This window comes from Archocentrus centrarchus, chromosome 6, assembly GCF_007364275.1.
Source record: "Archocentrus centrarchus isolate MPI-CPG fArcCen1 chromosome 6, fArcCen1, whole genome shotgun sequence".
Lineage (NCBI taxonomy): Eukaryota > Metazoa > Chordata > Actinopteri > Cichliformes > Cichlidae > Archocentrus > Archocentrus centrarchus.
Window position 1 is genome coordinate 31,487,924 of NC_044351.1, and position 22,496 is coordinate 31,510,419.

A 22,496-nucleotide genomic window follows, 5' to 3' on the forward strand; every position below is an offset into this window, starting at 1 on the left:
AAAAAACAGAATTCAGTTAACTGCAATCTACTGACATCTAGCTGTGAACATTTTACACACTAACTTTTTAAAGCTCCTGTAGACCTAGCAATTAGGTCTCACAACCACAAGGGGGCAAAGTGGGACATCTGTTCTGCTGTAGTGGTTTTTGTTGGCCTGTGTGGGATCGCAGAGGTCCTTCCAGCTAAGCAGACGTCAGGCCATAGACATTACATACGTATGCATCAGGCGCTCACACACACACATACACGCTACCTAAATAATTATGGGTGGTACTTCAAAACTCATCTCACAGGATCTCCGTCTACGGTGTGAATGTCGTAAGGATGCAGGTTAATCTGCGTCTAGTTTTGATATCTTCTTTGCAATCAGTAATCATCTTTAGACTCTCCTCAACCAGCACACTTCACTGTCGTGTTTTGATGACGCCATCACTGGGACTTTCCGGATACGTCACTCGGGGCTTCCGAGTTATTTAGCTAGCTCTACCGCTGTGTTCATGTCGTTGAACCCTGTTAACGTCGCTGCGTTGGTCTGGAGTACACGCCAAAAGAGAACATGAATACCCCGAAGACTCCTAAGAGCGACAAAAAGTTTGACTATTGAGACGTCGTCGTCAGGAGCGACGGTTAGAGAGAGAGCCAGAATGTCAACAACGCGGCCCCTCCTCGGAATGAGACGAGTCACCGAGCTAACGTGCCCGGAGCAGCCGAGCAGCAGGCTGCCTGCGCCCGCCAGCAGGCAGCAGCAAGAAGCCCCCACAGTGGACGAGTTTACAGTCCTGGAAGATAAAGAAGATGAGCTGAAATGCGCCAAGCATAGAGTAGAGCAGGTTTTTAAAGTAGCGTTCACCATTATTGGGCTGCTGGACCACACAGGACAGCCGCACGGCAACAAAACATTACGGCAGATATGGCTGCAGCTTAGAGGAAACAGAGAAGACGTATCAAAGGCAAAGGTGAGGATCTTAAATACGCTTTCACATGCACTTCTGTGGAGAAACCAGCAGTCCACTCTGACAAGAAGGCTTTATTTAATCAACCACCATGCTCCCTGTACTCCTCAGTGCATCGGTGTCTACAGCTCCACCACTCAGAAATACTGAACTTATGTAATCTTATATTTAGCAGATAACGTGTAAGGATTAGATATGATCTGAAATATAGTAAGTGTGCAGATTTATAGCTCGGTTAAAGTCGTTATAGTACGAGAGGTAAAGGATAACATTTCTGTCATTACATCTGCAATACAGACTATATGAATTATGAAATATGACCTATGAATTTTGGCCGGATAGTCAATGAAAGTAACATCAGTCATATTGCTCACAAGATGATATCGCAATATTTAAGTTGTGGTATCTTGTCAAATGTCATGACATTTTATTTCAGTAGTTTATTGTTGGACTGTGGCGTAGACAGTCTTAAGCAGTTATCCACACTGTCTGTCACATATGTTAAACAGACCATCGTGGTTTCACAATGATTTTTAGGTGGGTTTAGATACAATGGCTGTTAACCTGTTGCTGCTTGGTTTTTTTTGTTTGTTTGTTTTTTAAGTTTCTGTCTTTCATATGTCTGTACAGTCATGAGAAACAAACACAATTACTACTGTATTACCAAACATGTTGCTGAGCACAATAGTGTTACTGTACAGGCAAGTCTGTGGGAGGCTACCTAATTACACAACCTGAAGGACATCAGGATGTGGAAAATGTGAGTTTAAGTTGGTAGAATACTTTTTATGTTTATGGACAAATGCTGAAACTTTATGTAAGAAGGTGTGTCATTTACAAGTAAAACGTGAACAGGCACACCTGCACCAGAATGTCAGTAGTTAAGCTGTTGTTTAGATGCCTGGGGCTGTAAAGATACATGTCTTTGCATAGATTTTGTTTTGTTTTTTAGTTCCTGTTTTTGTAAATCTAATTCGGGCACTTTAAATCTTTATTTTCAAATTGCTCACATTTCAGATTGCCTTTATTTCTTTTTTAAATAACAACTGCTGTTACTGACTGTCCTCATATTGATTATTATGAAAGTCTTGCTTCCATATACACCGTTTTTGGCTAGACGTCGCAGTTTTATGGGACTTTTGAACCTGGGGATCTCCATATAGGAAGTGTCATTACAGTTTGTTCGTTTTTTATTGTATTACATTGTATTGTCTGACTTCATCAATGGATTATTACAGGGATGTTAAACATCCTCCTTGAAAAAGTCTATCCAGCTTTGCAAAGTTTGAAAATTGGAGAGAAATCATTAAAAAAATCAGAAAAAAATCATTATTAAAAAAAATTACATGGGAGTGGAAATTTATGGAAAGTAGGGTTTTCCATCCAGCCACCAACAGACAAGTGCTTCTATATTCCTGCCCTCAAGAAAGAAAGAAGGCACCACCCTATGCCTTTATTAAGTGATTGAGCTTTACAAGTGTGCTATTTGTCAAGATATTTTCAATCAGGCAGACCACTAAAGTAGCAAAATAAAATGCAAAAAAAAATTGGTTAAAATTATTGTTTATAACAGAGTAAAACTAGTTTTTAAATACTGTACATGTTGTACAGTGACATGTTTTGGCCTTTGTGGAGCCATTGTGATCTGTAAGCTGTAATGCACATGTAATGATCCTGTTCATGATCCATTTTAGTAAATAACTGGTTCATTTTGAAGAAATAACATCAACATATTAGCATACTCTATACATCTGAGCCAAAAACCTTTATGGCGCACCAGATTGCCATATGACATCTGAAGTTGGAGGACAGTGTGGCAGCACCATTGGAGAGACAGTGCTCATTGTGACTGATTTACTTTACCTGAAACTGAAGTCATCTTGTCACACAGCCATCAATTTAAAAGTCATGTGATGTGTTTCTAGAGGTTTTACGGTATGATTAGTCATCCAAAGGATCTGTAAATATCTGAATCTTGATCTCAATCAGATCATTTGGGTGTGATTTCCCGTACAGGAGCATCACTCACACTTCTGTATCTTGTGTCATGGGTCTCTTTCTCTTTGCCACACTATAACCAGCTGCTCCAAGCTCTGCCAGTCAACCGAGAAATGTAACATGGAAATGGTAATTTCACTGTCAGTCTGTTGAACTCATGATAAAGATGACACGCAAGTCACAATGGCTTCCTGCATAACTATATCAGGTTATGCTGGTCCTTCGTCTGGTTTGGGAAATCACTGCTGTTTTTCCCATGACAGCATTTCTTGTTTCCCTTCCATAGCCCTAACATGTGATTCTGACTAGGCATACTAGAGCCATACATGTCTTGTTTGAATAATGTAATGTTTTTTACAAGCGTGGATGTTACATTATCTCTGTATCTTTGTGTTGAGCAGATGGGAATGTTTATCCCAGTGTTTGTTTGGGACTTTTTCCTTGGTAGAAAGCAGTTTTAGTAGTAATAGTCACATTTTCCTGCCCTGTGAAACTGTTGTGTTAGTATTGGCTTTGTGTATATCCTCCAAGACCAACAGAGTATTGAATAAATAACAAAAAGAGATGTATTAGGCTTGGATGTACAATTTGATAAATGTTGCATTAAATTCATTTATTGGACATTAGGTTAGTTTCAGGTTGCATTTATGAGTGGTGCTCATAAATGAAGCCATAAAGTCTCTGATAAGGAACAATAATTTTTTTTTAATCCATCTGTGATTTAATTACCAGTGGACAGCCTTGTTTATTTTGAAAGTTCAGTTGTTAACGAGCTTGCCGTGGTCCTTCCTGTCATGTGTATTCCCTACCGTCTCGCTTGTTGGCCAGATTGTTATTGTGATAGTCCTTGTCCCATAGTCTGACATACTCCAACTCTGTCTTGGACTGCTGGAGGGCTACGCCACAGCAGAACAAGGACTTCTGTCCCCAGCTGCAGTCCAAGATGGTGGAGTTGGAGACTCACCGAAGAGGCAGCTTTTATTGCTTAGTTCAATGTTAGGCACAGAGTGCTAAAATATTTGCAGAAACAGAGAAAGATTGAATTAATGGTTCATTTAAGAAAACATGCATGCTTGCTTATGCAGCACAGGCATACTCATGTACCGTGACACCCTCCTTTATCAATATTTCTAGTTATTAAAAAATCCAAAGTATAAGCAGCAGTGATATCACAGCCTGTTTGGTTTGTACATAGGGCCAGAGGAAACTCGTTTTATTGGTTGTTTCATTTCAAGAAGCCACGCCCACATACAGCACCAGTGAGTGTGTCCAGACTTTTGACTGGTGCTGTATTTACAGCCCTGTGCGCTTTGAAGTCTGACATTCTTGCTTTCTCTCCCACCACATCATCGCCGAGTCATCGCATTTTGCTCGTGCTGAGTCATTTTTATCGGCAAAGTAACACTAAAGACATGTGAAAGAGTATCTGTAAGAAAGTTACCGCACCCACCTGTAGCTGATTCATCCAAACATTTGCCACAGCCAGGAGATTCCCTAAATCAATGAGTCGAGTTTGGTTTCATCACGTGTATGACCCTACAGCGAGGTGTGTGGGCATCTGAAGCACGAGAGAACACTAACCATGTGTAAAAAAAAAACAAAAAACACACATTTAAAATGTGATATATATAGCTATATATATTCCTTTTTTATTTTAACATTTCTTTCCTGTTCTTTCTCACTTTGTGTTTTTTCTATATGCAACCATCATAATGTAATACTCACAGTTGCAGCTATTGTTCCCTGACATACTGTTACATGTTATCTTCTCATTGTCATGCAGGAATATGTTCGAGGACTGTGCGACCCAGAACTGCAGAAAGAAGAGCGATACCCCGTGGACATGCACTGTATTTTTGCTGGCGCCCGGGGCCTTTTTTTGGACAGGCTCATACGGGACACAAGCGCTGAGGTTCTGGTGCAAAAGCCAGGCTGCCTGCGGCTGCTGGGTCGGGCTGAGCCTGTCGTGATGGCTCAGAGCAGAGTTCAGCAATTTGTAGCATTATTCCAGGTATGAGTCCTCATGATTTGTTATCAAACATAGTTTCATTCTATAGTCGTTACATCTTCCTAAAGTAAATCCAGTGATGAGGGATTTACATAAATGTACTGTCCAAACTTTCAAAACTGATAGTCGTAAAATCCGTTAATCAATCAACAGCCAATTAATGCCCAACTTATTCATAATCTTTAAGCACATATAGCTAGATTTGTTGGTTTTAGCTCATAAGGAAGACTAATTCATAATGGAAATCATTACAAAAAATGTAAAAGATAACAAAGCAGTCCAGGATTGCGTGGAGGACAACATGTGGTGCCACACACTCAAGTCTGTCGTTATGTTTGTGTTCTGTCCAGGAGAAGCGAAGCCTACCAAGTGACAGAGAGCCAACAGTGAAACGAGCATTCAAGTCCTTCGTGGAGGAGAGGGATGATAAGTACACTATGGAGCTCTTGCTGCTTCCCAGCGCCCTGAAGGAGGAGTTACTGGGACTCGTTCACAGTCCTTCAAACACAAACGCCTCTTCTCTGGTTAGTGTGAAATTTTTCTGGCAGGACTTACAACATGACCACTGTGACCTGTAAATGTTGTTTTTTTTTGGGAAACAACAGCAAATTTCAAACAGAATAAACTGCATCTGCTGAGGGTAGTTGCACGTGTAACATGTACTATATGATTTATAACTGTTCTGTGAGATTTTTAAGCAGTTATGTTGATGCATCTTAGATGACTGATATTGCTCAGAATCCAGCTAACAGTGCTGCTCGTGTGTTTAACCACAGCTTGACTACAGATATATTTTTGGGTTCATTAAGTTGGTGTGTAATCAGCAACAAAAGTGTACAGGTTCATTTTAAAATAGAGATTGGAAGGGGGTGGCCAATCAGAAGAAAGCTATAAAGGTCCTGTGTCATGAAAAAACATTTTTATAGTGTGTTATGATGTTTTTAGAAACTTTGAGGTGTGAAGTATGAGCTGTTATTATCTGAAGTCACTCCTGGCATTATTCTAACTCCCGGTAACAAGACCGCCTCCCAGCTCTACAAGGCAGTAAGAATTTCCCCCTCTTTCTACCTAGAAAGTAGGTAAACAATAGGCGTTGAGCTAAAATTCGCCCACAGTCACGCCCCCTCGCTCCTCACTTCTGTTGTGAGTGTGAAGGGGGAGAGTTACGAACACGGATGCTAAATATACTGCTAGCCAGCCAGCTAGCTTAAAAAGTCACTGTACCTGATTCTGGGTGGGTGTGTTATATTTTAAGTGTTTTCAAGTGGAGTGGTTTTAAAGGGATAGAACCTACAGTGATTTAAGACGGTGCATTATAAATAAGTAACACTTTGAAATTTGAAAGTTGGTCTAAAGTACAAGATCAAAAATTTGGACCTGGTAGTGAGTGCCATAGACCCCCTTTAAGCATAAGTCCTTCTGGTACTTTTTGAAAGCTGAATATAACTGGTGGTCTTAAACCGTTGTGATTATTCTACAGAATTACAAATTTGGGTCTGTCACCAAGACTTTGATCTGATTATTTAGATGTATGTTTGATATGAAGCTTGTTTTAGTTGCAGAAATGTTAATTCAGTGTGAATTATTTATTTCTGAACATTTTCTGAACATTCTCCAATCTCATTGTACATCCTGTATAATGACAATAAAGGCATTCTATTCTATTTTAAAAGTGTTACAAGTTTACTTTGAAAGGGTTCGTTTTGCTTTTAGGCATTTAGAAACCACGTTTTACTAACTTAAGAAGCAACAGAAACGTTGAAGAATGAGTGGAATGTTTTTGAAAGTCATACAGTAAGTACAAGAGAAGTCATTAATGGCATCGGGAAGAAGAACCACGTAGGGCATGCAGGAAAGTACAATATGAACCATGACTATGGCGAGCATTCCGGTTTGAGGGGGAACTTGTACTTTCCTAGCTGAGGCAACCACCATTGTGCTTCCCTTCTCAGATGTTGCATCCAAGCCTGGCGGAGGTTGACCAGGACCGCTCACAGAGTAGCACCCCTGTGACGGAGCTCTCCAACCGCATCCTGGACACTAGTTTTGAAGAGAAAGGGACCACAGCGTCATCTGTTGGTGGAGGGAGTAAAGCGGGAGGTGGAATCGGTTTAGGGCCCGAGGCAGTCCTGCTCAACAGCACTCGGCCCACGCACAAGCGGCGCTCATCTGGGAGCGAGACTCGGGACACAAAGAGACAGTACTCTCTGGAGCGGAGGGAGGAGTCACCGGAGAGAGCAAGAGAAAGGGAGCGACAGAGGGACAGGGAGGGTCGGGGGGGCAGTAGCAGCTGTAGATCCAAAACCCCCTCTGCTTCAGCATCCCTCTCCTCCACAGCGAAAGCAAACACAGTATCCGGTCCTAACATGCTGGAGTGCGGTGAGGGTGTCTCAGATGACGGAGAGGCTGTCAGCCCAGAAACCAACCTCCGCTGCCTGGTCAATTTTTTCAGGTAAAGGTCATATTAGTTCAAATAAATGCTTCCAAATGAATTCCTCAGTTATATTAGAACTGTTTGGAAATAATTGTTGAATTATTGTGGTCATCCTTGTGGTTTAAAGCTGCAAAATGTGGCAATTCCACTTTTAAAATGTGATAAGTTTCTGTTTGTCTTTGTTTTACATTGCAGTAAATCAAACTTTACTCAGTTTTTGGACTGTTGGTCAGACACAACATTTGGTATAGTCACCCTGGAGTTAAGGATATTGTGATGAGCATATTTCACTTTTGTTTTATTGACTAAATTAAGACACTAATTGGAAGAATTAGTGCTAAGGATTATAATAATTAGTTGAAATAGACCACATATTTCAGATGTCTTAAAACAAAGCTCACATTTGCTTATGTACATGTAAGAGTCGTACACTGTGTCACTGATTCTGCTGGTCTTGCTGTCATGACCGTAATCATTTGTTCAAATGAAACTAATATGATGTTTCAGTGGTCCAAGTTAGTCAAAGCGAGTTGCTAACTTCCTGTTTAATTTAGTTTGTGTTTCGCTCTGCAGTGTTTCCTGGCCCTTTGTGGTGAGATCGTAACAAAAACAGTAAACCTTACTAACCCAGTTTCAGAAATGCCTCCATTTCTATTAATTTGATGTCATTTGAATGCGAAGTCCAGTCACTTTTCCTTAGCTGGCTCGGTTGGACTTGCTAATATTTTCATATTACAGTACAACTTAGCACAAGTCTGAACTGTATGCGGTTGTATTAGTGAGCTTTGTCAAATGACAGAATACCATCACTTTAATAGATTCAAACCAGTAATGTTACATGAGTTGATTTGGCTATTTAACACAAATTGTGTGGGCGCTTCACAGCCATGAAAGTTAAGAGGATAAGTTATAGCCACCAGTAATTTAACATCTTTCTTGCTGCAAAATCAAACTTGTTAAATAAAAACTTATTTTCCCCAGAACCATGGGTTACCAGCAGGAAGTGGTGGAGCGTGTTGTCAAGGCAACAGGACAGACTGAAGATACCTTCCTCGTCCTGGAGAAAATTGTGGAGGAAACGAAGCGTTGTGAGGAGGGCTCGAAAGGAGCGGAAAAAGAAAGAAGACTGAATTCTGTGCGTACCCCAGACGCTCCCGCCCCATCGTCATCCATCTCTACAGTCACCCGCTTCAGAGAAAAGGAGCATGAGCTGAGCAGAGTGTCAGTGGACCCAGGGAGGTCTAAAGAGAACATTAAGCCCAACCAGTATGGAAGCAGCAGCAACGGGCTTGGGCACCGGAGGCAGTGCAGCAGCAGCGAGACAAGCACTCAGCAGGTATTTAGCAACTTACAATAACTTCAGCGTTCAGCGTTACTTCTTCATGTGACCAAGGCAGCCATAGAGATAGAACAGTCTAGTTATACCATGTGCTGCTTGTCTTTGCATGTCACATTTACATCTCCTGTATCTTTCTCTTCCACAACCCACTGCTCCTATCTTACCTTACATACATCAGTTCAGTGTTTTAACTCATAACAAGGCGTTGTATAATAAAACATGCTAAAGCTTGATTTAAATCTCATTGCAGGCAATCACTATCAAGAGGAGCTCTAGCGCTCAAGGGGGAGCAGGGAACTATGAGGTTATTACCATTGACGATGACGAAGATATCATCCCCACCGATACCAAAACAGCAGACAGAACGTCTCGGATGATGACGGTGGCACACCTCGACGCACAGTCAGGATCCAGAACTGACTACTTGGCACGGGGAGGGGGAGGCGTCCTACAGAGGGACTACCTGTCCCGAGGTGGGACTCAGACTTTGGGAGGATCTGTGAAAGTTGAGAGCGTAACAGCGCTGCGCAGTAATCCTCATTGGCTGACTGCCACCACTACCTCCCTTTCTTCGACCACTAGTGTAGGTATTACTCCAGAGTCCCTGCGCCAATCAAAAATGTGTGTGCGTTTCCTGTTTATCTGATGAAAGAGGAGTTTCCCTGTGCCAAAACAATATTTATATTTGCAAGTTGTAGACAAATCCCTCCGGAAAGGCACTTAATCTGTCAGAATGTTTGAAATGTCGAGGTAGCATTTTATATTTGTCTTTGTGCACATACACACACGACAAAGCTGTGAAGGAGCAGTTATTTTAAACACATTCATACACAGCAAGAGCTTAGACAGGTGTCTCTGTTGGATTTCTAACATGAATCGCATCATTGTCTTTCCTTTTCTTGTCTTCCTCAGTCAGCTCAGCCCATCACCCGGCCGTCAGCCTCTCCCTATCAGACAATCGGCCACATGGGGTTCCACGGGGGAGCGGCACGGATGCCTCCTGCAAATGACCCACCAGCCCCACCGGTGACTGGTTTGGCTCGTTTTCATCAGTCACTGAAGACTCCCTACACACTGAAGCTACCGAATGAGCCGGGAGGTTCGGGGCTCAGACACATAATCATAGACGGCAGCAACGTGGCTATGGCGTGAGTCTGCATACACAGATGATCAAATATAAGCAGGAGCTATGTTGAAATGAGTGTATTATAAATAGAAAGTCCTTGTCATACCCAGTAAGGATATTCACATTCTCATAGTGAGTGGCTGTGGCTCAGGAAAGAAAAAAAGTTACTTTTTATTACAGATTTCAATGTGCAGAAATCAGTCAAGAGGTTAAGTTTGACTGAAAAATCCTTCAAATGAAGATTACATTAACTATGTAGGAAAAGACGCACACATGTAAATTACAACTCTTTACTTGATTGGGCTTGATTTATTTATTTATTTTTAAAAGATCTCTCATCTGTCAGAATAACATTATAAGGGACACACAGCATACTCTACGTAACATAATTGCCTAAATATGAGTACTGTAAAATGTAACTAGATTTTATCGTCAAGGTTATTTAACAAATTGGATGTTTATATGTTGATATGTACACCAAATGCTGTCCCTGATCTCCATGTGGGTTATAAAAAATGTATTGACAGTTTTTACAGTCATGTAAAATAAGTTTTTCACAGGACTGTAAAAACTGCCACAATGTTTCAGTAGCTCGTAGAGCTGCCTTTAGCCCCAGTAACTTGAAGTAATCGTTTTCTGTATGACTGTCAGTCTCACATTTTTGTGGAGGAATTTTGGCCCATTCGTCTTTACAGAGTTACTTCAGCTCACTGAGGTCTGTGGGCATTTGTTCGTCCACAAATGGCCACAGTGACTGGACCATTGCAACACCTTGATTCTTTTCTTATTTCAGCCATTCTGTTGGAGTGCTTGAGATCATTGTCCCGTTGCACCCACATTATCAGTCCTCAGCTGCTGTGTTGACAGTTCATATGAGGTGTTTATGCTGATATGCTGTGTTTGGTTTTCTCCAAACATTGTGCTGTGCATTATGGCTGAACTACTCAACTTTGATCTCATCTGTCCAAAAGAGATTGGTCCTGAAGTCTTGTAGTTTTATCAGATGTAACTTTGCAAACCTAAGCTGTATTCAGAGGCCTTCTCCTGGAAGCCCTTCCAAACAAGCCGTGCTTGTTCAGTCTTTTTCTAATTGTGCTGTCATGAACTTTAACATTTAACATTGTAAATGAAGCCTGTAGAGTCTGAGATGGAGCGTTCCAGAGCAGGAACCTCCCAAAACCTCTGCTTTTATAGAAGTGTTCACACTTATTGATGATATTTAATCAAGTGAGGCTGCTACTTACTGCTTTCATATGAAATAAGAGGGTAAGAGTGTAGTTATTTGTTCACAGAACTGCTTAGTTATGTCAGAACTTTCATTATCACATGAGTGCATTTTGAAAGAAGAAGCAAAGTTGATCCTTCACTTGTGGTTTAGACTGAACAGTTGAGGTTTGGCTCCCAGTTTGCACTTGGCCACAAGTACGTACAAGCAGTGCTGATCATTACACGCATGAGGGTGTTTTTTTTTTTTTCTCTCTCTCTCGATCAAATTTAGCTTCACAATTCCACTATATGATACGTCTGTTATCCTTTCACTTCTGGCCTTCATCGCACATAAATCGAATTGTAGCTGTCAGTGTGTCAAAGGTTGATTTGCAGAGTGAGTGGAACTCAAATTTATTTTGTGCTTTCTCGAATGTTAACGCATCAGTATACTTTTGTACCGTGACAGCCTTGTGGGACTTGCTGGCATTTATTTTTGAAAAGTGTCTGCAGCAGGACACGCACTGGTTCAGCTCTGGGGATATTATTGTCACTTCTAGTCTTTTTTTAGATTCAGTTTCCTTCAGTGAAGGCACAGATGTGTAGTGTACCATGAAACCAGAAATACAGATTAAAAAAAACAAAAAAACAACTGGAAATGTTGTGGAAAGTTTACTGCTGGTAAGGTTGCATGCAAAATATGAGCTTGAAGCAGGGCCTGTGAAAGGCCACAGTGCAGGTGTAGGCTGCGGCTCACTGACACTTTTTGAAGGAGCTTCAGCACAGGAAGAGAAGCAGCAACGTAGTGACCCGAAACCATTCACTCAAATTCAGCAACTTGTTGCTCAGCTTTGAGTCAAGTGATCAAAGCAACTACAAGTAATAGCGAAGGATACTGTTGATCTGACATAAGAGGGGGTAGTAAATACATTAAATGATGACTTATGCAACAAGAGCCTGCTATGTCCACTTGCAACCGTCGGGTGCAAAGCCATGCATGAGAAGCGAGTCAGTTTAAATGCAGACCGGGCTTAAAAATACACAAAGTAAGAGGTTAAAGATGAATGTAGTGTATCAGTCATAAATGCAGGTTCAGCAGTTCTTTAAAATAAAATTAGCATTTCTTAAAAATGGGCATAAAGACAGGATGCTATAACTCACTTGGTGACAAATAGAATATGTGTTTTGATTGGTGTCACTTCCCGTACCTGTATTGCTCGCACCACGTTTTTCCTTTTTACTAACGAAGCTATCCACCTTCCCATCACCATCATCATCATCAGTTAAGGTCACACAAACACACTTATCTGTCTCATACAATACTAACCATCTGTTGGAGTACGTAGGTCGCTGCTACTATTGTGTAGGTGCACCAAAACCGTGCCCACGCGTTCACATACTGTTGTTAGTCATCATATTTTTGTGTGTGTGTGCGTGTGTGCGTGTGTGTGTGTGTGTGTGTGTGAGAGAGTGATCGGTGGAGCGAAAGCACGTGTAACGGCATGATATTGATGTGGGGGACGAAACTGTGGAGGTGTTTTTGAGAAGAAAGGCCCTTTCTAGTAAAAATCTGTATTTTTCTTTCTGATTATTGGATGAGATATAGTTTGTGTGTATCACAGATTACAGCTTTTCCCTTGCCCTGTGCTGGCGTCACGGTCTTCATCCCGGATGACCCTGTGCTGCCCTCTCATTTTTGCAACTACTTCCTTTCACGTTTTTATTTCATCCACCCTCCTTTCTTCTTACCAGAAGTATGTCTAAACAGAAAGCACAAGTCAGCACTGACTCAGTATTGTTCATTATTGTATTTAATATGCAAAGCAATGTGAGACACAGAGTTTTAAGTCTGACAGTTTATCCAACTTAAAAGGATTTTCTTGTATCTTTTGTTAAAATGACCACAGCTGCCTTTAAATGAATGCTGTAATTTACAGTGGAGTTTTGGGGTGTGATGGCACTGACCCTGAAGGAGGTTATAAGGTTATGTGAAGTTACACCTATGAGCTTTCAGATCTTTTCCCTTGTCAGGTTTCCTCTGTGATATTTTTTTTTTTTTTTTAAAGATTGCATAATCTCTTCCTGCTGTGGCCTCACTTTCTCTTCCAGCCGCCAGTGGAACTCCCCCTGAGTTTGTATTTTAAGTTCGGACCACAAGCTGAAATTTATCTCGTTCTGCAGCGTCCGTGTCCGCTCTCTGCGTTGAGTTTGCACGTCTGTGTATGCGAGATGTAACAGAGGGCAAGTTTGTTATCAGTTGCGTGTTCAGAAAGTACTTGGAGAGATTTTGTGAAACGTGTACTTTTTCACTGCGTATTTTTTTAAAGTTTGGTGTCAGCACCATCATAAGATAAATTCAGTCTCAGCAATATCAAATTTCATAATGAAAACTTTCCACTGTCTTTCACAATTCTTATGTGTAAGGACATCAAAGACAGATTAACTTTAGCTAATTGGCTCATTATTTAGATTTTTTCTGTTGCTGTTTTAGTCAGACATGCGTCACTTTGCCTGATACTTGTGTGAATGTTTTTGGGGCAGCCATGGCTCAAATAGCAGACTATGATGTCTACCACTTGTAGGGATGCCAACTTGGAGGCAGCTTCCAGTTGCTTCTATTGGGTGAATGAGAGTCACATTGTAAAGTGTTTTTTATAGAACCTCTAAGGTTTAAAAACGGCTGTATAAATGTGCACTGTCTGTGGAGCATAACAAGCACTCAGCTTTTCTGTAGCTCATGGAAGGCCAGACTTCTGAACAAGATAGTAACTCAATACACAGAGACTTAACCAGAACAGCCAAAACAGGAATTCACATGATGGGGGGTGAGAACAGAAGCTTCATTCATTCATAAAGCACCATTAAAAATTTGTAGCTCTAGTCTAGTTTTTAATCATTTACTAACAGGCATATTAGCTGGACATTCAGTTCTGAGTGAAAATGGGAAATGTGTCTGTTTATATCAAACGGTGATTACAGAGACCTTATGTACTGCTGGTATGTTTTTGATTTGTCTCTCAGAATTCAACATTTCCCCTGAAAATAATCATGTGCACAAGAAAATTTTCCCCAACATAAAAATCCACTGAAGGGTCACGACTATTAGAAGAGTTGACGTCTGTGCTGTTTCTCCTGAGGTGGTGGTTATTGACGGGTTTTGAAGTGTCCAAATGACGCAGAGTTTGATTTGACTCATAAACCTGAGCTCTGAACAAAGTACCATATAGGCCTAAATATTAAAAAAAAAAAAAAAAAAAAAAATTACCTTCATTGCTGATAATATTTTTGGGTCTGTGGATTGTAGCAACAGAGGCCAACTTCCTGCTTGGTGAGGTCTGCTGCTGTCAGGGAGTTTCTTGCCTCTGCTGCTGTTTGCTGTTAGTGGAGTTCTGCGGTTTTCTGCCCTAGCGACCGATGTTGTATTACAGCTGTGTGACGTGCGCACACGGAGGTCGTGCACGTCACCAACAACAATCTGGGTCAGCTGATGATGCGACTTGCATGATGCATATGTTTGTGTTTGGAAGCTGTTTCATGTTGACCACTTATGAAATAATTGCCAGATTGTTGGTGACTTCTGTTGCCAAAACGGCATTTGTTTTTTCCTTTTTTTTTTTAAAATGTTATACTTCCATCAATATCTGCAGTTCTATCAATGTTTGAATGCTTGTGGATGGGGGACTAAAAAAAAAGGCATTTTACGGTTTAATATGTGGCACTTCCTCACAGACAGTCTTTATTTAATCACTCTGAGCTTTATCACTGTGTGTTACATCCATTTTTATGGTTGTTTTAGTAGTTGTGTTCTTCAATTAACTGTGCCCTTCTTCTTGTCTTCACCTCTGCAGTCATGGCCTTCATCGGTTCTTCTCCTGTCGTGGTATAGCACTAGCAGTGGAGACGTTTTGGAGGAGAGGCCACAGGGAAATCACCGTATTTGTCCCTCAGTGGCGTCAGAAGAGAGATCGACTAACAACAGGTGCGTATGTCTCAGGTGTATGCAGCCCAGTCTTAAGATACATACTGTATACACATGCACTTTAACACAGTAGCTGTTTTTCTTTGTTTTAGCTTTTGGCTGTTTTGGAGACGCGTCTTAGAGAGAGGTTTTTGTTTGTTCCCATCTGTCCAGTTTAAATTGAAAGTATTGGATTTGTTTAGAGTTCGTTCACTTGCTGATGATAGTAAATGCATATCACCACAAACAGCATACAGCCCAAAATTCACGCTTAAGGATTCTGATTTTGATCAAACTTTTTGTGCTGCATTTAGCTGATGGCAAATATTTTGATTGTTACTTTAGTTGAAAGGCAAAAACAATTCTGCTGAATCAGTACTCGCAGAAACACACCTGCTGTAACTCAGCAACCACATACTGCAGCAAACCCGCATTCAGTTTTGTGTAAATGACATAATGTTACTTCACAACATCAAGGTTGTATCACCAGCAGCACTGCTAGATCGGCCGCTACTTGCTCTCGCCTTACAGGTCGTTGCGGTTCATCAAGAGTCGTGTCTTTTTGAGCAAACAGGAACTAAACAAACCAGTTTAGTTATCATTGGTTTTGCTAATGCAACGGGTGTTGCTTTCTTACAGAGCAACATTTTTTAAACCAGCTAGAAGACCTGAGGCTGCTGTCTTTCACACCCTCCAGAGAAGTCTGTGGCCAGAGGATATCCTCACATGACGACAGGTACACACCGAAGACATCATTTCTAAGGAGTTGGATAGTTAATGTGTAATGGTACAGAGACGGGGAATTCAGCTGTAGATGGATAAAGATCTAATAGCTCAGTTTTTATTTCCATTCTGAGCTCATCTCCATCTATCCATGTGCTCCCTTTGACTCACCCTTCTAACCCCCATCTGTACTGTATTTTCCCAACAGATGAGTAAGATTGATGACTAGAGGATAGATGCAGATACATAATGACTTTATGATGACCTGGGGATTATGCTTTGAAGCTCAGATTTCTCAACATAAAACCCCTAAAGCACATCAGGCTCTACATATAATATTTTAGTTAGTTTCATCCTGACTCAGCACTTCAGGTGTCTTTACACCATTGTATTCCCCTCTGTGGGCTACATCGTCAGACCTGGCAGTGAGCTTCTGACCTTTGAACGCAGGGAAAATCCTGAGCATCCACTCCCTTTTTCTCTCTCCGTCAGGTTCCTGCTCCACCTAGCAGAAAAAACAGATGGGATCATTGTAACCAATGACAATTTGAGGGATTTTGTTGACACCTCGGACACCTGGCGTAGGATCATTCAAGAGAGGTGAGTGTATGTTATGTACACATGGCTGAGTTAATCGTTCGGTCGTACATCCCATTACCTAACATCACGCTGGAAAGTCCGCCGAGGCAGCTCCCTGGCTCGGATGACGACTGTTAGAGATTCAAGTTCTATTTAAAGCCAGTTTATTTACATTTCCCATCAATCTCCAAATGCTTTAAAGGAAGAGGAAACTGAGCACAAACAGTAAATTAATGTTCATCCAGGAAACAGAACTGGTACGGCATGTTTATACCTAACATGAATAAAAAGCAGTAGTAAAATCTATAATTTATTATTAGTCATACAAAAGTCCATTTTATTACTGACTTATTAGAATTTAATAATGCTACATTGTTACAGAAAGTGGTAAATTACTATCAGTGCACATAGGCAATATACATGCCGATATACAGTTATGGTTATAATTAAAATAAATGCAAATTTTATAAATAGTCAAACTTTTTAGATAAAATTATACCAATTAAACTTTATATGCATTAATAATCACAAAAAAAGTTTGGATTGAAAGTGGTAATATTTCCATTAGTTATACAATGTACCTCCAGAGCCAGTGTGACAGGAGTAAAGTTAGACTTAAGTGTTCCTGTATGAGATTGTGAGATGGTGTCGCCCTCTGTTGGTTGTAGTCTCAGCTAAAGACCCCCTGTGTACAGGAAACCACTGTTTTCCCCGCTGTGTGAGACGCTTTGACGCCATCCAGCGCTGCTGTCATGGGTTAATTACTGGCTGTGACTGTTTACACGGGCAGCTGCACTCCCCCGTACACAAGCGCTCTTTATTTCAGGCTGTTTGTCTCGCTGTTCTGTTAAACTGGACTGGATCAGCCTTCACCAGGGGGAAATTCTTCATTTACATTTCCATGACAACATTCTCACAAACTGCTTAGTATTTTTTTAATGTTGACTGTGCATTGGTATTTCCTTTTTTTTTTTTTTTTTTTTTTTCCAAAACTGATTTAATAAACAAATAAAAGATACTATATGCTACAAAATATCACTGACTCAAAACATATTTCTAAATATTTTGTTAGTGTTTTGTCAGACCTGTTAATTTGAAAAAACAAACTCTAAAATATTTTGTTACTTAACTGCAGCAACTAAGACTTTGTCCATTTCTCCCAAAGTCAGTAGGCCTTCCTTGGAAAATTCTAGTAATTTCCAGATAAATAATTTGGTCACTTCTAGGAAGCTTTGAGGAAATTAGTCGCAAAATACACAATGTGTAAAATGAACAATTACTAAATGTTTTACTTCCTTTGTATTCATAGTTCTGCTTAATGCGGATTTCCTGCAGTATTAATGACCTTATCTGAAAGTTTGCAGCTTTTGGTGTGTTTTGTAGCGATGTTAAAATTCCAACAATAAAATGTAGTTATGTATAAAAATCATTAGTAATTCCATGTGTAGTATGTTAACAGTAAGAATTTTCTTTGCATATTAAAAACAAAGTGTTAAAAGCTGCCTCCTGGGCTTTTAGAACAGATGATGAATATTTATCGGGGACTTCGACGGTACAGTTTTATTTATTTTTCCACTTCTCTCCTTCCTGGCAGGTTGCTTCAGTTTACGTTTGTGGAGGACCACTTCATGATCCCTGATGACCCTCTGGGAAAGAACGGGCCTCACCTTGACGTCTTCCTGTGTAAAGACATCTGGTGTGTTTTTAACTGAGCACGTGTCTAAACATGTGATGGCTTTCAGATGTTGAGGCATTATTGGGGTATCTGTTCTCCGCTGCTTCTTTTCACACTGTTTCTCTTCCTGTCAGGAGGACTCCAGGCACGCCTCCCCCTCTGAGACCCCCGGACCTCCGACCTCCTTCGCAGCAGCAGCAGCCAGTTTATGTCCAGGCTCTTCACTCTGCTCCACGGAATCCCACCTCCCTGATGGCCCACACCACTGCGCACTGGCCCCACTCCGGGCCCCCGGAATGGCATCCGCCTCGTCGTTCCCCCTCGCCCTCGCCCTCACCCCCACCCCAGCGGTCACCGGGAGAGACGTCGGAGCTGAAGAAAAAGCTGTACGACATCTTCCCTGACCAGAAGCAGCGGATTGACCGTATCCTCAGCGACAACCCATACATGAGAGACCTGAACGCTCTTTCTGGGTTGCTGCTTGGATAAAAAAAAACTGTTTCAATTATGAGAATCAGCAAATACACACGCAAGGATATATATGTGTCAGCATAAAAATAATTTATTTTACCATCTCTTCCACCTTGGAGGACACTTTTTTTTTTTTTTTTATCATTATTGTTATTTTACATCGAGACTGTTCATCGAACTAGCTGCTATTGTTGAAAGGTATTGTTTGGGATGTTTTATCTCTTTTCTCTCCTTCCTCCTTCACTTTCAGGTTGATTAAGGTGGACAGCACTGGTGTTTACGCAACCAAAGTGTTAACAAGTTGCCATATTTGTCAAGCAAAAAAAAAAAAAAGAAGTCTGTAGAAATGGTAATAAATCATTTCTTGGTTTCTTGACAAGAGTCCAGATTTTCCATGAATGTGGGACCAGCACTGGGAGAGTAACAGCAGTGAACCACTCTGATTGGACAGTGGCTTGGTTTCCTCTCCTGAACTTTGCTCTCTGTCAGACTTCTTAATACAGACTCAGCTTCTTCTCAGCTTTTTGTTGACACTTGAGTGACACTGGCAGGTTTTTGCATGTTTTTAAACTTTCAGCAAAGCTTTTTTTTTTTTTATAACACACTGTCAGGCAGTACCAGGATATGGAGCCCAATATCAGTGAACAGTTTGTGCAGTTCAGAGTCATTCAACATTAACATGCAGTTGTTCGAGTTCAGTTTTAAGGCAGAATTTCCGGAAGCATGATGAGATCAGTAGCGTGAAAGCGATAACAGTGAAGAGAAATCCCAGAAAGCAGTAGTTGGTCAGAAATTCAACCTAAATTTATTTCAGAAGCAGGAAATTGCATCAAAGCTTCTCTTTTGGCAGCTGAGTACATTAAAGAAATGCCTTTAGGCATGCTTGTGGCCAACATTTTGAGGCTGTGTAAATGGGCAACAATCACATGCTGTTTTCTTTTATTGAATTTAGATACAGTTCATTGTGTGTGTGTGTGTATCCAAGCTGAATTCAAACAATTAAAATGATCTTGTAAGTAATCTAACTAATTAAACCAGCTCTGCCTCCTCAAAATGTTACCACTTTTTAGATGCTTTAATACACTGATTTCCCCTGCAAAGGTAAAACAATATAAAATTCTTTTATTTAGTTTTAGGTTGTTTTTTTTGTTTTTTTCTCAAGTGTCGCCCATTGGAAATGCTGCCTTTTTTCCATGAATGAATATTACACTTGCAGCAACTCCCTAATCCCATCTTTTCTTGTAGGTTTGTGTTCTTTCTCAAACCTGTGCTTTATAAATGATCTCGGAAACAAACCTGAATTTGCTGCTCTGATCATCTTTAATGTCACATTTCTTCCCAGACAGACCTGTTCCTGGCTGTAAGTCTCTGTCTTTAGGTGACACATGTCAGTTGTCTGACCTCGAATGGAAACAAACACTAAAACAGTTTCGATTTACCCTTTGAGAATTAATTTACATTTAAAATTATCCATCCTAAGTTTGCTCAGAAGAAAAGAAAAAAAATGTGAAGCAGGCAGTGAAGGCAGTTGTGGTGTAGTGAGTAAAACAAGGTTTCATTGGTGGATTTTCAGAAGGCCTGCAGTGTTTTTACTTCACCCTCACACACCCAGAGAATGTGGGCTGCAGCTTGCATATTTAATGAGCATCTGAGTTTTTGTAACTTACAAACACTTTCATCTCCTTGTAAGAAAAGAATCTCTGCACAAAAACTTTACAAGGTGTCAGAAACTTTTGTTTGTACTTGCTCTGTTGTTATTGTAAGGATTACTGAAGGATTTCTTTTCTCTTGTATTATAATTCTTTTGTGTATATTTCATTTTTGTAAATATGCGCATTTTTGGCTACAGTGCACATATGGTTCTATGTATGTGGAAAAAGAATAAAATGCAGCATTCTCCGTAAAAATGAACAAACCCTATCCCCGTTTTTCCCCCCCCATCAGCGGTTAAATGAAAACATTAACACTTGTGTCTGTTGTCCCTTTGCTAACAGCATACTGACTGCTTACTTTAAATGTGCTAATGTTGTAAATACCGTACTTCAGTACCAGAAGGCTCGGACACACTAGTGCTGTGTTTCTATTAGTACCTACTCGGCGCCGGTCGGCACGACTCGCCACAGTTTTGTTTTGTTTCCATTACAATTGAGGACCCCCTCAGTGTGGGTGGAGTCAATGTAGCAACGCGGATCTCGTGACGTAATTTGCATGCGACTCAGTGTGTTGGCTTTTGTCTATACTGCTGTGTTGTGCAAAGTCATTAGCTCGGAGACCTCATGATAAACTTTCTCATTTCTCGTCTCATCTCCCACCAAGCACTGAAATATCTGCACCTCCTCATTCAACCACGGTGTTGGTTTGCATGCCTCCAGTTTCTTGCTGTTGAGTTTTAAAAATACAGTGGTGTGAAAAAGTGTTTGCCCCCTGCCTCATTTCCCGTTTTTTTGCATGTTTGTCACACTTAAGTGTTTCGGAACATCAAACCAATTTAAACAACAGTCAAGGACAACACAAGTAAACACAAAATGCAAGTTGTAAATGAAGGTGTTTATTAGTAAAGGTGAAAAAAAATCCAAACCATCATGGCCCTGTGTGAAAAAGTGATTGCCCCCTTGTTAAAACACACTATAACTGTGGTTTTTCACACCTGAGTTCAATTTCCCTAGCCACACCTAGGCCTGATTATTGCCACACCTGTTCCCAATCAAGACATCACTTAAATAGGAGCTGCCTGACACAGTAAGGTCCACCAGAAGATCCTTGAAAGCTACACATCATGCTGAGATCCAAAGAAATTCAGGAGCAATTGAGAAAGAAAGTAATTGAGATCTATCAGTCTGGAAAGGGTTATAAAGCCATTTCCAAAGCTTTGGGAATCCAGCGAACCACAGTGAGAGCCATTATCCACAAATGGCAAAGACATGGAACAGTGGTGAACCTTCCCAGGAGTGGCCGGCCGCCCAAAATTACCCCAAGGGCGCAGCGACGACTCATCCAAGAGGTCACAAAAGACCCCACAACAATGTCCAAAGAACTGCAGGCCTCACTTGCCTCAGTTAAGGTCAGCGTTCATGCCTCCACCATCAGAAAAAGACTGAGCAAAAATGGCCTGCATGGCAGAGTTCCAAGAAGAAAACCACTGCTGAGCAAAAAGAACATTAAAGCTCGTCTCAATTTTTCCAAAACGCATCTTGATGATCCCCAAGACTTTTGGGACAACATTCTGTGGACCGATGAGACAAAAGTGGAACTCTTTGGAAGGTGTGTGTCCCATTACATCTGGCGTAAAAGGAACACTGCATTTCAGAAAAAGAACATTATACCAACAGTAAAATATGGTGGTGGTAGTGTGATGGTCTGGGGCTGTTTTGCTGCATCAGGACCTGGAAGACTTGCTGTGATAAATGGAACTATGAATTCTGCTGTCTACCAAGAGATCCTGAGGGAGAATGTCAGACCATCTGTTCGTGTACTCAAGCTTAAACGTGCTTGGGTTCTGCAGCAGGACAATGATCCTAAACACACCAGCAAGTCCACCACTGAATGGCTGAAGAAAAACAAAATGAAGACTTTGGAGTGGCCTAGCCAAAGTCCTGACCTGAATCCTATTGAGATGTTGTGGTATGACCTTAAAAAGGCCGTTCATGCTCGAAAACCCTCTAATGTAACTGAATTAGGACAATTCTGCAAAGATGAGTGGGCCGAAATTCCTCCAGAAGGCTGTAAAAGCCTCATTACAAGTTATCGCAAACGCTTGGTTGCAGTTGTTGCTGCTAAGGGTGGCCCAACCAGTTATTAGGTTTAGGGGGCAATCACTTTTTCACACAGCGCTATGATGGTTTGGATTTTTTTTCACCTTTACTAATAAACACCTTCATTTACAACTTGCATTTTGTGTTTACTTGTGTTGTCCTTGACTATTGTTTAAATTGGTTTGATGTTTCGAAACACTTAAGTGTGACAAACATGCAAAAAAACAGGAAATGAGGCAGGGGGCAAACACTTTTTCACACCACTGTAGCTC

The 22,496-nt window shown here is 40.9% G+C and overlaps 1 protein-coding gene across 1 annotated transcript; it reads left to right on the forward strand.

The window, feature by feature from the left end:
- The first annotated feature begins 414 nt into the window (after positions 1-414).
- On the forward strand, positions 415-20,591 carry n4bp1 (nedd4 binding protein 1). The gene is made up of 12 exons (XM_030732122.1): positions 415-958; positions 4,737-4,964; positions 5,312-5,485; positions 6,914-7,413; positions 8,377-8,731; positions 8,985-9,317; positions 9,647-9,882; positions 14,915-15,045; positions 15,664-15,760; positions 16,240-16,347; positions 17,921-18,022; positions 18,136-20,591. The coding sequence occupies exons 1-12, from the start codon at positions 647-649 to the stop codon at positions 18,488-18,490; spliced, it is 2,931 nt and encodes a 976-aa protein (XP_030587982.1). The 5' UTR covers positions 415-646; the 3' UTR covers positions 18,491-20,591.
- The last annotated feature ends 1,905 nt before the right edge of the window (positions 20,592-22,496 follow it).

Coding starts and splice junctions, on each gene's coding strand:
- n4bp1 (XM_030732122.1), top strand. CDS start 647: ATGTCAACAACGCGGCCCCTCCTCGGAATGAGACGAGTCACCGAGCTA. Junction 4,965..5,311: donor AATTTGTAGCATTATTCCAG/GTATGAGTCCTC, acceptor TGTTCTGTCCAG/GAGAAGCGAAGCCTACCAAG. Junction 8,732..8,984: donor GCGAGACAAGCACTCAGCAG/GTATTTAGCAAC, acceptor ATCTCATTGCAG/GCAATCACTATCAAGAGGAG.